This window comes from Muntiacus reevesi, chromosome 10, assembly GCF_963930625.1.
Source record: "Muntiacus reevesi chromosome 10, mMunRee1.1, whole genome shotgun sequence".
NCBI classification, from domain to species: Eukaryota; Metazoa; Chordata; class Mammalia; order Artiodactyla; family Cervidae; genus Muntiacus; species Muntiacus reevesi.
Window position 1 is genome coordinate 25,482,888 of NC_089258.1, and position 19,341 is coordinate 25,502,228.

Genomic DNA, 19,341 nt, shown 5'->3' on the forward strand with positions numbered 1-19,341 from the left:
GAAAGACTCCATAAGATTTTCTTTCCTCAAGATCTCATGATATTTATGTAATAAACCTTGCCCTTCCCCAACTTTACCTTTAAAAAGTATTACAGCAAAAAGAAAATCTTGAAGATACTTTATCTGTGGCTCCCTACTTAAAATTTTCCTTGCTGATGATAAATTCCTTCGAATACACATTAATAATACTATTACCAAGCAAGAGAAGCAGTTAAGCACATACCACAAGTTGATGTGAAGAAAAAATACCAGAAAATAAAAATGGAGAAGATCTTGTGTTTTATATATGACATGTGATGATAATCTTTCTATGTGTATATACTAATGACCTTGACATAATAAAATGTTCCGGGCAAATCTGACATCTGTAACAATGTTTTTCTTCCTGGGATTTTCCCACTACCCCAAAGTTGAGATCATCATATTTGTGCTGTGTTTGCTGATGTACCTGATCACCTTGCTGGGAAATATGATTCTGATCTCCATCACTATCTTGGATTCCCACCTACACACACCTATGTACTTCTTCCTCAGCAATCTCTCCTGTTTAGATATCTGGTACACCTCTTCTGCTTTCCCTCCAATGCTGATAAACTTTGTGTCAGGGGAAAACACCATCTCATTCTTAGGATGTGCTGCTCAGATGTACTTCTCTCTGGCCATGGGCTCCACTGAGTGTGTGCTCCTGTCTATGATGGCGTATGACCGATATGTGGCCATCTGCAACCCTCTAAGGTACCCCATTATCATAAACAAGAGGGTTTGTGTGAGGATTGCGGCAGGCTCCTGGGTGACAGGCTGCTTCACTGCCCTGGTGGAAACAGTGTCTGTGTTGCAGTTGTCTCTATGTGGTAATAGTGTCATCAATCATTTTGCTTGTGAGATTCTTGCTGTCTTAAAACTGGTTTGTGTGGACACTTCCAAAGTGCAGTTAATCATGCTGGTATTCACCATACTTCTTGTTCCCATGCCAATGCTCCTAATTTGTATCTCTTATGCATTCATCCTCTCCAACATCCTGAGAATCAGCTCAGTGGATGGTCGAAGCAAAGCCTTTTCAACATGTGCGGCCCACCTGTCTGTGGTTGTTTTGTTCTATGGGACAGCTCTTTCCATGTACCTGAAGCCCTCAGCTATAGATTCAAAGGAAATAGATAAATTTATAGCTTTGGTATATGGTGCATTAACCCCAATGTTGAATCCTATCATCTACAGTCTACGAAACAAAGAGGTGAAAGCAGCTGTGAAAAAACTGCTGATAGGAAATTCTTTGGTATTGTCCTAATTTCTGTCTTCAAGTAATATGGGAGCAAGCACATTCATCTGTATAATCTCCAACATTATCCAGAAAACTGCAAAATAGGTGGAATAAACTAAATCCTGGAAAATACCTATTTTTGAAAGGAGTTCAATATTAACTCCAATATCTTGATTTACCTGGTAAATAAAATTTTTGATATTCATAAGTAATTTAGGAAGAATGGATTACATTTCTAGAGATGTATTTAGCATTTGTTGAATATTAATATAATGTTAAAATTAGATGATTGCTTATTTTTTCATATTTGATTCACTATATCATCTAAATGTTAAAATCTAGCATCACTATGACAATAACTAGTATGCCAAAAGTGTAAGATATTAAGACTAGGATATCTTGAAATAATTTATCATCATATGATTAGTAATTATGTCTGAAATTATGAAGTAATATTCTACATAAATGTGTATATAGTTCAAAGTATAAATACATCATAATTCATAAAACCAAGATATCATTAATTTTAGAACTTTTCCTACTCTAAATGTTAAAATGTAAAATATGTCAGATTTAATAAACTACCATATGAATGATTTTGTTTATTTAGGATGTGAATGTAGGAGATGAATAAATATCTGTGTATGTGCGAAGACATCATGACAAGGACTTACAAACAGTAATCTTGCCTTTGAAGTGGAGTAAAGGAAAAGCATTCAGGGGATATATAAATGCTCCTTAAGGCATCTGTGGTCATGAGGTCAAAGTATTCTCATATTGTACTCTGAATGTGGAAGTCAATTCATTAATACACACACACACACACACACACACACACACACACCATGTTGCATATTTTTCTTAGCGCATGCTGAACTGACCTGTTAAGGCTGAGAAAGAACATATTCCTATCCTGTAGAGATTACACTGCAAAAGAAATTACTAATGTACACATATATTGTGGGAAAAGATTCATGGATATATTTGACAGATGTGAGCAAAATTACATGAATTATATTTTCACCAATATTTCATATTAATCAGTTTTTCTTTGTCTTTTCCATCCTCATTGGAGATGGGAAATTATGAGACCAATACATGTACATTAATTCTTCTTTATCAGAGAGATGCCCTTAAGTATATGTGGGTGATGCCTTTATTCTATGGAGACGGTGACTCTTGCTAGCATTGAGAGAATATCTTTGAATTTTAGACTTAGAGATGGTAAGACAGTCATAGATAATTATAACAGAAGGTTCTATCGTGAATAGAGCTTGTGAGAAACAATTCAGTTGAGGGTGAACTGATTCATAAAAGAACCATGTAGGAGAAAAGAATTCAACAAGTAGAAACTGTGCTGGTGTTCTTAATTCAAGTACCATTACTATACATGAGAATTTTTTTTTTTCTTTCTCAGATATTAGATGCACAGTTCTATTAATTCAGAAACCTTCCAAAGGGGATTTGTATTATTGAATAAAAGCAGAATAATATATTAGGACCTTCATCCTTATTTTCATTTCACTACCAGACAACAATGACCATGGTATCTGATGTTATTTGGTTGAAAAGGTGGAAGAAGTATTAAACCTCTTACCACCCAAACTCTACAATCATTTTATTTCTAAGACTGATTCCAGGTAATCACAATCATTGAGCCTATACATATTCATCTTATTTGTTTATGTGGGTGAAAATAAAATCTATAGTTTCATGCCTCATCAGCTACTGTTGGCATGTGCTATATTTTTCAACAACTTTGTCTGTATTTTAAAGGGATATGGATGAGCTAATTAATGCCTAAGAGATGGGCCAACCAGATGTCCAGAGGCAAAACTCAATAAACTGGCTTGTAACCCATCTGGTTAAATCATCATAGGCCTAGAGAGGGTTCTCAGATTTCAGGCGCTTCAGCAAGAGTCATTTTATCTACACAAATAGATTCAGGATGGAGTAAATTTCTGCATGATTCAAACATGTTTTGTTTTCTGTCTTCCAAGGATAGAATTGTATATGTAAACCAGAATTGCATTTTGATTACTTCTTTATCATTCTGTGTTCCATTATGAGCACCCTCCATTGTTTAACATTCTTTATTGAAAGGAGACAAATTCATTAGAAAGCAGCTTACCAAACTGTACCACATCCAGTCCTGCCTCTCTGCAATAGCATTCAGTTCATACCTTGCAATATTTATATTTAGCATCTTTGGAGGGGTCACTCATGCAGGTGATTAGTTTCAACAGAAGAGTAACTTCAACCCCTTGTGGAAAACTTACTATTTTACCTCTAAGAAAGCAAGTTTGATTCCACAGTCTTAATCTCACTGTGGCCCACTCCCATGTATGGTTTTCAAATATATTTTTGTGAACTCAGAGGAAATAAATGCTTACTTTGCAATCACAAAATAAATGGGAACTTAACCATGCCATTAGATACTTGAAAGTCTAATTAATGTCTTGTTCTAAATATCTCTGCTTTTCTTTTCTTCAGGTGAATAAGATTTTAAATGATTTCTGATATGGTCTTTTATTTTTCATGTCACTAATTTCCCACAGTCTGAGAACATACTAATATCTGTGCTATTTTACTTGTTTTAAGCTATCCTGAACCTTTCCCAAATTATCCTGAATACACGGACACCTGGAATGCTTGCTAAAAATATCATGCACATGTTCAACTTAAATCCAAACCAGAATTTCCAAAGGAGATATCTGTTGATCCGTATGTTTTATAACACCTGGTAATTCTTATGTGAGAATTATGGGAACTCTGACTTGGAGTGCTAAACGAAAGAGACTGAATCTTATTACTTACCACTTTTAGAATAGGGGGAGGTATGTTAACTGTCAAGGAGATGAGAAATTCAGAAGTGATCAGAATCTAGGGAAAATAAGTGCAGAACTTTGTTTAAAGTGTTAGGGAAAGGGAGAATCCACTTAAAAATGTGAAAAGTTTGAGCACAAAACACTTGGAACTCTGATCAAAGAACTGGATAAATACAAAGTTTCATTCTGTCTTGTTTATTGCAGTTCCCATTTGTGTACAGAAAAAAAGTAAAAACTAAGCTCAAAATTTAATTTAAAAACTACACACTATATACACTAGGAGGAAGAAATATTTAAAGGTCATTTAAATATGCTTAGTTTGAGTCCTTTCTGTGTTCACCTGATACTATCGCAACACTGTCTGTTAACAAGCTATACCACCGTGTGTGTGTGTGTGTGTGTGTGTGTGTGTGTGTGTGTTACTTGCTTAGTTGTGTCTGACTCTACAATCCCATGGACTGTAGCCCATCAGGCTCCTCTGTCCATGGAATTCTCCAGGCAAGAACACTGGGGTAGGTAGCCACTCCCTTCTCCAGGGGATCTTCCTGACCCAGGTATCGAACCTGGGTTTCCTGCATTGCAGGTAGATTCTTTACCATCTGAGCCACCAGGGCTCCTATATCACCATACAAAATAAAAAGTTTAAATAAATAAATATTCTTAGTTTATTTCTTAATAAATTACTTTAGTAAGACCTCCTTTCAGTAAAAGATAATCACAACAGAGTGATCCTAGAATCTACAGTGAGAAAAGCAGAGTTTGGGACCTTAACTTGGTATCCATAGCTCTCTTCTCTAAGATGTGAATCGTGTTCACATATCAGAGTATCACTGTAAATTCTTAAAAAATCATCAAATATTGTGCTAAGATCATTTTATGGGGAACAACTTTAGAGTCAGGAAGATTTAAGATAACTACTGTAAAAAAAAAATGTCATTCCAGGCCAACGTGATAATTGTGAAGATGATGAGAAATGGTAAAATTCTGGATATATTGAAAAGGTAGAGCAAATAGGATTTCCAGAAGGATTGGATATAGGTGGTAGAGAAAGAGAGGCATCAAGAATGGCTTCAGGGTTTTCAGAAGGAAAAGTGGAAAGGACAGAACTGTAACTCACTGATTCAAGAAAGTCTATAGTTGAAGTGGATCTGTGGGAGAATATCGGGCATTCATTTTAGACATGTTAGGTTCAAATTATCGATTAAACATGACAACTACATGGAAGCATATACAGGTCATGTGTTTAGAGAAGTCTGGGCTAGTGATAGAAATTTGGGAGCCATTACTATATGAATGATATTTAAAATCAATAAGATCACTAAGGTAGTGAGTAGAGACAATAAAAGAGAAGAGGTCAATCCTTAGGTCATCATATCAGCAATATTCAGTGTTACAGATCTCCATTTGTCATCATGCAGAGTGACAGATGATAGCGTGGCCTTCTCATCTTCTGTGTCTGATTACATATCTGGGCACATGCTCTTTGACGCTTTCCATTCAGGTGCCATTCTGCACCTAATTACCATTATATTAGCTATGCATTCATTCATATGGATTTGAAATATATACCCTATCATTCCGTCATTCAAGATTGTTTCTAATGAGTGCCTTTTATCACTACTGCTTAAATAAAAACCTTTCCATCTTTGATTTTTCACTTCCCTTTTATTATAAGTTAAAATCAATTCCCAGGAATATGTTTACTTTATCAAAGCAGTGAACAACTTTATGGCTCTTGACAGAAAAAATTTATAGTATCTTGAGTATGGTATTACTGGGGCATTTGGATGTAGTGGGGGAATGAGAGAAGAGAAGAATCAGGCTGAACAATTCTTTGTTTGGGGGTGTGACCTGTACACTGTAGAAGTGTATGTGTGTGTGTGTGTATATATATATACGTATATGTATATAAAAAACAGAATCACTTTGCTGTACACTGGAAACTAACACATTATAAATCAACTATAATTCAATAAAAAATAAAATTTAAAAAAAGAGGAGAAAATGGTATGAAAATATTATTAATGTTATCAATACATTAGCTAATTTGCAAATCTGTTGCAATACATTTTACTAATAAAAGACATAATTTTGAGTCAACAGTCATATCATACTTCATGTTAAAACATATGAATCATTTCTAGGAAAGTTAGAGCCAAGATAAAGGTAATTTTACAGCCATTATTAATAAGCATTAATTATTATGAATAATGCAACTTATGCAAATGTGTGTAACACAAGCTCAGGAGTATAAATGAATAGAAGAAAAAAGTATCAGACTAATAGACATTTAAGAAAAAATCTAAGGCAATCAATCGGCTTGCTGCAGTCCATGGGTTTGCAAAGTGTCGGACATGACTGAGCGACTGAGCTGAACTGAAGACAATGCCTTTATGCCTTTATGAGCAGTGCTGTGCTTAGCTCAGTCGTGTCCGACCCTTTGCGACCCCATGGACTGTCACCCGCCAGGCTTCTCTGTCCATTGGGATTCTCCAGGCACTGGAGTGGGTTGCTATGCCCTCCTCCAAGGGATCTTCCCAACCTAAGGATGGAACCCAGGTCTTCCACATTGTGGGCAGATTCTTTACCATCAGAGCAACCTGGTTACACAATAATATATAAGATTAATAGCTTCTCTATTAAAAATTGCTTAGAAATCATCATGGAAATATAATCAACATAATAAACATAAAGTGTTAAAAGCATAATAAAGATATTGAAATTAGCAAAAACTTGCAATTTGTATGAGATAATGATTATAACCTAATATATAAAAAATTCTTTGGAAAATAAAAGGAATTTCCAATTCACTTAGTTTTCAACAATTTCTAATTGAAATCCAAATAGAAAATGGATAATCAAATAATAAAGAAAAATCACAAACTGGGAAAAAATAGAAAATGCATATATAAAATATGTTTAATGTCAACCTTAGACAATTAAACACTAATACATTCAGAAATGAAATTTTTAATCAATTAAAAATGCATGTATACTCATGGGTAACTGATGATAATGGGAGTTAGTTAAATCCACTCTCCCTCCATATCCTCTAAAAACAATACAGAATAACAGATAAAACTATTCAAACACACACAACCAGAATACAGAAAATGCCTAAAGTTTAAGAAGAGATGGCAACCATACACAGAAGAACTATTAAAAAAGGATCTACATCAGTCAGATCACCACGATAGTGTGATCACTCCCCCAGAGCCAGACATCCTGGAATGCGAAGTCAAGCAGGCCTTAGGAAGCATCACTACAAACAGAGCTAGTGGAGGTGATGGAATTCCAGTTGAACTATTTAAAATCCTAAAAGATGATGCAATGAAAGCACTGCACTCAATATACCAGCAAATTTGGAAAACTCAGCAATGGCCACAGGACTGGAAAAGGTCAGTTTTCATTCCAATGTCAAAGAAGGGCAATGCCAAAGAATGTTCAAACTACTGCACAATTACACTCACCTCACACACTAGTAAAGTAATACTCAAAATTCTCCAAGCCAAGCTTCAACAGTACAGGAACCATGAAATTCCAGATGTTCAAGGTGGATTTAGAAAAGCCAGAGGAACCAGAGATCAAATTGCCAACATCTCTTGGATCATCAAAATAGCAAGAGAGTTCCAGAAAAACATCTACTTCTGTTTTACAGACTATGCCAAAGCCTTTGACTGTGTGGATCACAATAAACTGGAAAATTCTGAAAGAGATGGGAATACCAGACCATCTGACCTGCCTCTTGAGAAACCTGTATGCAGGTCAGGAAGCAACAGTTAGAACTCGACATGGAACAACAGACTGGTTCCAAATAGGAAAAGGAGTACGTCAAGGCTATATATTGTTACCCTGCTTATTTAACTTATATGCAGAGTACATCATGAGAAATGCTGGGCTGGAAGAACCACAAGCTGGAATCAAGATTGGCGGGAGAAGTATCAGTAACCTCAAATATGCAGATGACACCACCCTTATGGCAGAAAGCGAAGAACTAAACAGCATCTTGATGAAAGTGAAAGAGGAGAGTGAAAAAGTTGGCTTAAAGCTCAACATTCAGAAAACTAAAATCATGGCATCTGGTCCCATCACTTCATGGCAAATAGATGGGGAAACAATGGAAACAGTGACTGACTATTTTTCTGGGCTCCAAAATCACTGCAGACGGTGATTGCAGCCATGAAATTAAAAGACGTTTACTCCTTGGAAGGAAAGTTACGACCAACCTAGACAGCATATTAAAAAACAGAGATATTACTTTGCCAACAAAGGTCCATCTAGTGAAGGCTATGATTTTTCCAGTGGTCATGTATGAATGTGAGAGTTGGACTGTGAAGAAAGCTGAGCGCCGAAGAATTGATGCTTTTGAACTGTGGTGTTGGAGAAGACTCTTGAGAATTCCTTGGACTGCAAGGAGATCCAACCAGTCCATCCTAAAGGAGATCAGTCCTGGGTGTTCATTGGAAGGACTGACGCTGAAGCTGAAACTCCAATACTTTGGTCACCTGATGCGAAGAGCTGACTCATTTGAAAAGACCCTGATGCTTGGAAAGATTGAAGGCAGGAGGAGAAGGGGGCAACAGGGGATGAGATGGCTGGATAGCATCACCAACTCAATGGACATGGGTTTGAGTGGACTCCGGGAGTTGGTGATGGACACGGAGGCCTGGCGTGTCACGGATTATGCGGTCACAAAGAGTTGGACATGACTGAGCGACTGAAGTAAACTGAACTGAATCCAAATTATGAAATAAATAGTGAGAGCAGACTGTAATCAAAGCTATTAGAAAATGAATTAGAATATGAGAAATAAAATACCTCACCTGATGGAAACTTCTGCCCCTTTTCCTCAAAGAAAGAAAAAAAAGAGGCAAATTAAATTGCAAAACAATACTACAAGTTGACACCAATATCCTCAAATTAGCATTAGAGAGAAATACTTAAAATCAGAAATTCAAAACTTAAAAAGAAATTTATCAAGGAATGTAACAGGAAGAAATGAAAATTGTTTGAACTCAGGCAGTAATAAGTAAAAGACAAAGCCACCTTAGAAATGAAGACTAAAATAAAGATAGCCAAGGTAAAATAGATTAGAATGAGATTTAAATAGGGCATTGAAGAAAGGGAAGCCATCAACAAAATGAAAATAAGATCAAGAAAATATATCCAATGAACCACAGGGAAAGAAGAAATACTGTGTCTTTTATAAATAAAATTTGAGTCTCTAAAATGGAAATAAAACAAGAAAATAAAATTAATATTTAAAAATTAAGTCCAGAAAAGCTTTTTTTGTAAATAACATACTGAAAGTGTTTACTAGGTGTTGAGAAAAATAAGCTCAGCATAATCTACTCTGACATGTATCTCAGTAAAGCTACTGTACTGGAGTTTAAAGATAGATACAAAAATCTTCAAATCTTTAAAACAAAATAGTTAACATCTTATCGGGGCAAAGAATTAGTCCAACATTAGACTGTCTGAAAAAGATCAGACAGTGGAGATGCATTTTCAAAACACTCAAGAAAGAAAATGCATACCAAAAAATTTATATCTAGTCATGCTGTCCTTCAAATATCAATACTATTGAAAAATAGTTTTAAACATATAAGACCCAAGGAATGCTATACTCATAATCCCCTTTTGGAATCAATGGTAGGATAATCTTCATTCAAACAAAAGATGAATGGGGAAAGTTGAGCAAAATGATAAGCAATGAGCATTTAAATATTTAGTTATAGATTTAAGAATAAAATACAGTGATAATGAAGATGCAGAGTAATATATGAATATCATTTTTATTTCATTTATTTTTATTAGTTGGAGGCTAATTACTTTACAATATTGTAGTGGTTTTTGCCATACATTGATATGAATCAACCATGGATTTACATGTATTCCCTATCCCGATCCCCCCTCCCACCTCCCTCTCCACCCGATTCCTCTGGGTCTTCCCAGTGCACCAGGCTCGAGCGTTCTAATGAGATGGATGAAACTGGAGCCCATTATACAGAGTGAAGTAAGCCAGAAAGATAAAGACCAATACAGTATACTAACGCATATATATGGAATTTAGAAAGATGGTAACGATAACCCTATATGCAAAACAGAAAAAGAGATGTACAGAACAGAATTTTGGACTCTGTGGGACAAGGCGAGGGTGGGATGTTTTGAGAGAACAGCATCATATTTTTTTTTAAGTGAAAAATTATACAATCAGAAAAGCTAAGAGGGAACATCTGCTTTTGACAGTAGATTAACTAGAGCTGTGCATGAGATCCTACCATGAACTTTTAGAAAACCAGAGAAAGTAGCTAAAAAAACATTGTTTACATATTGAACAAGCAAGGCAGGACAATGACCTGTGGAAGAAGAGACTAGGATTAAAGGCAATTAGTGATTACTTTTTAGACTCCAATTTATGGAGGAGGACCCCAAACAGATCACAGTGGTCTCACTAAATTGAGCAAAGTCAGAAAAGAGTTCAAGGGGCTGAAGCAGCTGCTTCACAGGGCAGAGTTCTGGAGATGTTTCTTTAGCCAAACAAGAAGAAGTAGAAAAAATGCCTCTTCTGAGGCTCTGAATCAACTGATGAGCCAACTGCAGAGAAAAGACCCAGTGCTTTCCTTTCATTTCCTGTGACTGCTTTTATTGCCCCTGGGAACATCACGATCATTAAACATCAAATTATTTTAGTACCATGAAAGAAAGATCAAGAACAGAGATTAGCAGTCCATAGAAAAACTAAAGGCTAACTTCAAAGCAACATGTACTAATGATATGATTTACAACAAACCAGAGACCATTTATTATAAAGCTGCAAAGAAGACATTGCACTCAGGGATGAAAGTTCTTAGCCAGGAAAGACTTCAGAGCCTGAAGCAGGGCACAGACTTCATTTCAGACTTGCAAAAAAGTCAAAAGCAGAAAGATAGAAACTTGGCAGAGTGTGGAGGACAGCAGCTGCTGGCTTTGAGAGAGGTAAGACTCTGGAGACACTGAGGTACAGGCGTCAAGAGAATTGAAAGAGACACATGTACCCCAGTGCTCACTGCAGCACTGTTTACAACAGCTAGGAATGGAAGCAACCTAGATATCTATTCAGACGAATGGATAAGGAAGTTGTGATACATATACACAATGGAATATTACTCAGAATGCATAAAAGAATGCATTTGAGTCAGTTCTAATGAGGTAGATAAAACTGGAACCTATTATACAGAGTGAAGCAGGTCAGAAAGAGAATACAGTTATATTAATACAGTATATTAACACATATATATGGAATTTAGAAAGATGGTAATGACAGCCCTATATGCAAGACAGCAAAAGAGACACAGATGTAAAGAATAGACTTTTGGACTATATGGGAGAAGGCGAGGGTGGGATGATTTGATAGAATAGCACTGAAACATGTATATTACCATATGTAAAACAGATGAACAGTGCAAGTTCAATGCATGAAGCAGGGCACTCAAAGCCCATGCTCTGGGACAACCCGGAGGGATGGGTGGGAGGGAGGTGGGGGAGGGTTCAAGACAGGGGGACACATGTATACCTGTGGCTGATTCATGTCGATGGTTGGCAAAAACCACCACAATATTTTAAAGTAATTATCCTCCAATTAAAATAAATTAATTTTTAAGAAAAGAGTCCTAATAAGAAAAATAAAAACAAAGATGGACTTGAAGATAAATTTAAAAGCAATAATATTAGAAAGATAGATTGACCACATTGTTACAGAATTTGGAGCAAAGCTGACCAGGTGGCTTGTTAATAGTCACTGTGAATTTGAAAGGATGAAGTCAGATGGAAGCAACAACACTGGGACTTCTCTATCCTGTGGATCCTGTTGTAGAAGAACCAGGTTATGGCCGTGTGAGGCTGGAGATGACAACTGGAAGACTTCAGCCTGGAATGAATACTTTTCAGGGATTCAAAGAAGATAAAATTAACAAAGTAAGTCCAGTGTTATACTTGAATTATGGACCCTACAGCCTTATGTGCCACATTATGACTCCACATTTGCAAATATCAGCAAGGATGAGTCTGATTTAATCTATTCAACCCATGGGCAAGACTCTATCTCTAGAATGATTTCAGCATCCATGAGTTTTTTGGTCACATGCCAAGATTATCTATATCTTATGACAGATAGTTTATTGGCTATTTTAACAATAGGAAGACATTCTAGAAACTTGTAAGAATTGGACACATCATCTCCTGAGGATGAACACCAGACTAGGACACTTGACATAGTAAAAGAAATGAAGGCTACAGAAGTTGAACCAACAGGGTGTGTAGACTTCAATAATCAAGACAGGCTTACAGCACTGAAAGCAGGAACAAACTTTGGAGCTCCAGTTGAAGATTTTTGACTCTGAAGAAGGTGAAGTGTTCCAGTGAAAACTTGGTGAGACCACCAAACTGCTCAGAGAGCTCCAGGAAGCCCAGAATCAGAGTCTGAGCACCAGACTCTGTCCCAAAATGATCTCTCTTGGGTCCCTTGTGCAGAGAAATACATCTCGCTGAACAAGTGACCAATAACTTTAAAGAACTTGCACAGCAAGTAACTCCAGGTGATATGGTAAGCATATATGGAGTCCAAAAAGCAATGGGGATTTCCGTTCCCTCCTTGGTCATTGAAACAACTTTGTAGATTTAACACAAGATTTTGAAGAACCTAAAAGGATTGATGTTACTGAGTGTGCACCTGATGGGTTTTGAAGCTAATACTGGTATTTAATTATACATTATGTATATATTTTTTCATTCATCACTTTGAAATGCTTTCCAGATGATATTAAATACTTGTAAATTGTGTTTTTAATTAAACTTTGGAGCAATTAATTTTAATGTTCCACGGACTGGACTTCTACTAGGTAATAAAGTTGAACCTGGGACTATGAGCTGGTATTGTGCATATCATCTAAGTTATTCCTTTACCTTTCCCTGGGCTGAATCTGAGGATGAAGTGATAGAGAAAAGCTTGGAAAACAAAACAGCCATTTTCACGATCTTTCATTAAAAGAAGGCCCTCCCTCCCAGAAAATAACTTCTGGAAAGGTGTATTATAGAAAACACAGCAACAGAACTATTCAAAATGAAGCATAAAGAAAAAGAGACTGAAAAAAATAATGAACAGAGTTTCAGCGACACATGGAAAATTTCAAGCAGTTCAACACAGATATAACCGACATCTCAGTAGCTGAGAGGAGAGTAGGAGAACTCAAATAGTGCCAAGAAATAATGGCCAAAATTTTTCCAAATTTGAAGAAACCCACAGATGCAAGAAGCTCACCATACCACAAACAGTATAAACACCACACACACACACACACACGCACACACACACAAATACAAACATATAAATAGCTATACCACATCACAGTTAAATTGGTGAAAATTAGCACTAAAAAAATCTTTAAAATAGCTAAATAAGAGAAATGTAATAGCTAGAGGATAAAATAAAGATGGCATACATCACAGTAGAAGTAATGCAACCCAGAGAAATGCAGTTGTCCTTAATGTGTTGAAGGAAAACTAAATCTCTTAATCCACTTCTGTGTACAGCAAAATTATTCTTTAAAAAGTTAAAGTGAAATAGGGAAGTTTTTGGACAAAAGCTGAAAGGAATTTCCATAAGCAAACTAAACAAAATATTTTTTCCAGTGGATAGAAAATAGCATCATATGACAGCACAAAAGAATGAAGAGTGCTAAAAGTGGTGAATATGTAGGTAAAAAAAAATACTTTTTTCTCATGACTTTTTATTTATTTAATGTCAACTTTTTAAAGCAAAAGTGTTGAGGGTTTATCTAAGCCACACCATTGTACTGATGATTTGGGTTCCATTTTGTCAAGTAGCCTGTAGGGACCTTAAGCTGACACTAGCCTACCTTCATGCAAGTACATGCCCTAAAATAACAGCACGTGCGTGTGTGCCAAGTCGTTCAGGTGTGTCTGACTCTTTGCAAACCCATGGACCATAGCCCACCAGGATTCTCTGCCAAAGGGATTCTTCAGGCAAGAATACTAGAGTGGGTTGCCATGCCCTTATCCAACGGATCTTCCTGACCTAGGAATTGAACCGAGAGGCAGTGATCAAGACCATCCCCAAGAAAAGAAAATGCAAAAGGCAAAATGGCTGTCTGAGGAGGCCTTACAAGTAGCTGTGAAAAGAAGAGAAGTGAAAGGCAAAGGAGAAAAGGAAAGATACAACCATTTGAATGCAGAGTTCTAAAGAATAGCAAGGAGAAATAAGAAAGCCTTCCTAAGTGATCAATGCAAAGAAACTGAAGAAAACAATAGAATGGGAAAGACTAGAGATCTCTTCAAGAAAATTAGAGATCCCAAGGGAACATTTCATGCAAAGATTGGCCTCAATAAAGGACAGAAACAGTATGGACCTAACAGAAGCAGAAGATATTAAGAAGAGGTGGCAAGAATACACAGAACTATGCAAAAAAAGATCTTCATGACCCAGATAATCACAATGGTGTGATCACTCACCTAGAGCCAAACATCCTGGAATGCGAAGTCAAGTGGGCCTTAGGAAGAATCACTACAAATGGAGTTTGTGGAGGTGATGGAGTTCCTGTTGAGCTATTTCAAACCCTAAAAGATAATGCTATGAAAGTGCTGCACTCAATATGCCAGAAGATTTGGAAAACTCATCAGAAGCCACAGGACTGGAAAAGGTCAGTTTTAATTCCAATCCCAAAGAAAGGCAATGCCAGAGAATGCTCAAATACTGCACAAATGCACTCATCTCACACACTAGCAAAGTAATGCTCAAAATTCTCCAAGTCAGGCTTCAGCAATATGTGAACTGTGAAACTTCCAGATGCTCAAGCTGGATTTAGAAAATGCAGAGGAGCCAGAGATCAAATTGCCAACATTCGTTTGATCATTGAAAAAGCAAAAGAGTTCCAGAAAAACACCTATTTCTGTTTTATTGACTATGTGCCAAAGCCTTGACTACGTGGATCACAACAAACTGTGGAAAATTCTTCAAGAGGTGGGAATACCAGACCACCTCACCTGTATCCTGAGAAATCTGTATGTGGCTCAAGAAGCAACAGTTAGAACTAGACATAGAACAACAGACTGGTTCCAAATTGGAAAAGGAGTATATCAAGGCTATATATTCTCACCTTGCTTATTTAACTGATATGCAGAGTATATCATGAGAAATGCTGGACTGGATGAAGAACAAGCTGGAATCAAGATTGCCAGGAGAAGTATCGATAACCTCAGATATGCAGATGACACCACCCTATGGCAGAAAATGAAGAACTAAGGAGCCTCTTGATGAAAGTGTAAGAGGAGAGTGAAAAAGTTAGTTTAAATCTCAAAATTCAGGAAACTAAGATCATGGCATCTGGTTCCAACACTTTATGGCAAATAGATGGGGAAACAGTGGAAATAGTGGCAGACTTTATTTTTTTTTGTGCTCCAAAATCACTGCAGATGGTAATTTTAGCCATGAAATTAAAAGACTCTTACTCCTTGGAAGGAAAGTTATGACCAACCAGAGACATTACTTTGCCAATAAAGGTCCATCTAGTCAAAGCTTTGTTTTTTTCCAGTAGGCATGGATGGATGTGAGAGTTGGACTATAAATAAAACTGAGCACCAAAGAATTGATGCTTTTGAACTACAGTGTTGGAGAGGACTCTTGAGTGTCCCTTGGACAGCAAGGAGATCCAACCAGTCCATCTTAAAGGAAATCAGTCATGAATATTCATTGGAAGAACTGATGATGAGGCTGAAACTCTAATACTTTGGCCACCTGATGCAAAGAACTGACTCATTTGAAAAGATCCTGATTCTGGGAAAGATTGAGGGCAGGAGGAGAAGGAGAAGACAGAGGATGAGGTGGTTGGATGGCATCACCGACTCAATGGACATGAGTTTCAGTAAACTCTGGGAGTTAGTGATGGACAGAGAGGCCTGGCACACTGCTGTCCATGGAGTCGCAAAGAGTCAGACTCAACTGAGCGACTGAACTGAACTGAACTCAGGTCTCCTGCGTTGACAGGCAGGTTCTTTACTGCTAGTGCCACCTGGGAAGCCCAAATAATTACATATAACATTACAAACAAATTAAAGTTTCTGGTATGATTTCCCTAACAGCCCTTGTGATTAGTAATTTTCCTTCTCTCCCAGCACTTCCCCTTTGAATGACCCTTGAATAAGACCTTCCTGGGCCTTACCAAAATCCATCTCTTGGTTTAAATTGATCAATCCAGCCTTTGCATGAAAACCTGAAAGGACTACACCCATGGACCCTAAAAACACATGTACCTGGGTCCCACTGAAGCAGATCAGGATCCTAAGGTCATTGCCCTCCCATGTCCTCAGCCTGTCTAGTCTGTGGAAAACCTTTAGCCAAAGAATAAGCTTAATCATAGAAGTGAGAACATGCAGAAACAAAAGAAAACATTCAAAGGAGATCAAATATTATAATGTAGTCATTAAGCATAGTCAAGGACCTTTATTTCCTTCTCAAGGGCTATAGATAATATTCTGGGCCATGTCCTATGAGCTGTCTTATAGATACTGAAAGCCCCACCAGGTGGAAGAAGTTAAATACAGGGTGACCAGACTGTACCCACAACATAAGCTGCCACAATTTCAATAATTGGCCTGAAAGAAATGGAAACAAACTGACTCTGGAACTGAAGATTAACTGTACCTAAAACAATCAAGATGACAATGGTCAGAAAACCAAAAACCAATTTCAATATGACTTTCATGGCTGACTGTATTGTTTCTGCATAAGGTCCCCTCCCTCTGTCTATAAAAGCTCTTGTCCACTGTCTCTAAGTGGGCTTTGGACAGACTTTCGCCTTCCTCCAACCCACCCCTGACCCTAACCCTCCATTGCTGACATCCAAAATAAAGCAACCTTTCCTTTCCACCAACCTGGCCTCTTTAGTGGCTTTTGAGCCTTGAGCAGCCTAACCCCATTTTTTATAACATTATTCCTTTGTCTACACTTTGTCTTGACCTCCCTATGTGGCTCCTCAAGGCATCTTGGGCATGACCTCCAGGACCTGTGAGTAGGAAAATTCTCTATTTCCATTTATCTTGTGGTCTTTTGTTTAATCATGGTGGTTCATTTGTCACCGTGTTCCATTTAACAAGTGTTAATTTGACAAAGTCATAACAAAAAGTGATAACAAAAAATTATGGGGCATTTTTATCCTTCTCCTCTACATCATAGTTCTGTTTTCACTTCAATCTTTAATATATTTATTATATTTATGATAGTTCACTTAAATTCCTTGTTCTTTAATTCTACTATCTACAATTTCTCAGTCTCCTTCTAGTGACTGAATTTCTCTCGGCTATATTAGTGAGCTCCTTTGTATAATGTGAATTTTTTACTGGATGCCAGATATCATGAAATTTACCTTGTTGAGTGCTGGGTTTTGTCATAGTCTTTCAAAGATTGTTAGAATGTTTCACTTTGTTCTGGTAGGCAGTTTAGTAACTTGTAGATTAAATTCATCTTTTCTAGACTTTTAAAAACAACTATAAAGGCAAATCTAAAATAATTTTTATTATAAGGATACTTCAATTACAACAGATACATCACATACAACAAGTTATGACCCTTCTGGCGCTCCGATGAATATGCGGTATTCAAAGACATGGTCTCTCTACTCTGACTGAAAGGAAATAAAATGGCTGTCAACTGACTGAATGAGGTCTACCCCCATTACAAAGATAATCTGTTCTGTGTGTGTGTATGCTCAGTCACTCAGCTATGTCCAACTCTTTGTGACCCCATGAACTATTGCCCATCAGATTTCTCTGTTCATGGAACTTTACAGGCAAGAATACTGGAATGAGTTGCCATTTCCTACACTAGGGGATCTTCCCAACCCAGGGATTGAAAATGCATCTAAATCTGTTCTACTCAAAGTCTACTGATCTAAAGGTCAATCACATCTAAAAACTACCTTCACAGCAACATCTAGACCAATGCTTAACCAAATAAGAGCATACCACAACCCCAAACTGACACATAAAATTAGCCATCACTGGGTAGCAACAGGGAGTTTCCTGATAGTTAGAGAACAGGTATATATTTCAATTGTGGTGGTGGTTACAAGAATCTATACATAAGATAAAATTGTATAGAACTACACACACACTTATGAATATATGGGAAAATGGTAAAAACTTAATATGTTTTGTAGTGTAGCTAAGAGTATTGAACTAATGTCAATTTTGTGATTGTGATATTGTAATACTATAATATAAGGTATCACAATTAGGGGAAGTGGAGTGAAGTATACATGATATATACTATTTTTTACAATTTTCTATGAGTCTACAATTATCACCAAGTAAAAATTTGAAATTCATATAATTGTCAGGGTCCATGAAGTATTATACTTTTTAAAATTTTTCAACAATTTAAAAATCATTCCTAGATCATAGATCACACATATATAGGTGGTAAGTCCAGAGTCATTGTTTTGCTGACTGCCAAATTAAACGCTATTTTTTCTTCATGTCAACAATTATATTCTGTTTATGGTAAAAACAAAAAAAATATTTAGGGCTTAAGAGACATAGTATATGTACCTCACTTTCAAACAGTTCTCTATATATGTATTTATACTCTTACATATATACATATATATATAAATATATGAAGAAATGATAAGGCAAATGTGGTAAGATGTAATATCTGTAGATTCTCAGTGAAAGCTTAAAGAAAATTCTCTCTGTGATTTTTGCAACTTTTCTGTAAGTCTGAATTATTTCAAAATACAAAATTATTACACTCACATATGTATCCAATACTTACTTAAAAACCTAGAGAAAGGAACTGAGTGGGTTTAGATATCAAAGTAACAATGAACTAACAATTTTTTAAACTGAGTGATTAGTGCATGAAGTTTCATTATATATAGCTTTATTTTTATTATTTGAAAATTTCCAAAATTCAAAGTTTATAATCTATGTGTACACACACATGCACACACAAGCCAGAGCCGCAAACATTTGAGGAAACATTTACAGTGACATTGACAGCAGGTAATATGATTTCTGGGGGAGGGCCATAATTAAAAAGAGAAACTAAAAAATCATATCACCTGCTATGGTAATTTGTCTAGAATTTATTCTATGAAACCTAATGAGTTGTATACACATTAAAAATTTTTTTCACAATAGCAACTTCAAGTGCATATGGTGCATCAAAATAAATCAACAGTAAAATGATTAATTTTATGC

General features: G+C 36.5%; 1 protein-coding gene and 1 pseudogene across 1 annotated transcript; both read left to right on the forward strand.

The window, feature by feature from the left end:
* The first annotated feature begins 343 nt into the window (after positions 1-343).
* LOC136176320 (olfactory receptor 13F1-like) lies at positions 344-1,377 on the forward strand. Its single transcript, XM_065946500.1, has 2 exons — positions 344-1,257; positions 1,308-1,377. Exons 1-2 carry the CDS (start codon positions 344-346, stop codon positions 1,375-1,377), a joined length of 984 nt encoding a protein of 327 aa, XP_065802572.1.
* Positions 1,378-8,708: 7,331 nt separating this feature from the next.
* On the forward strand, positions 8,709-12,810 carry LOC136176321 (bromodomain-containing protein 7-like; annotated as a pseudogene).
* Positions 12,811-19,341: the final 6,531 nt, after the last annotated feature.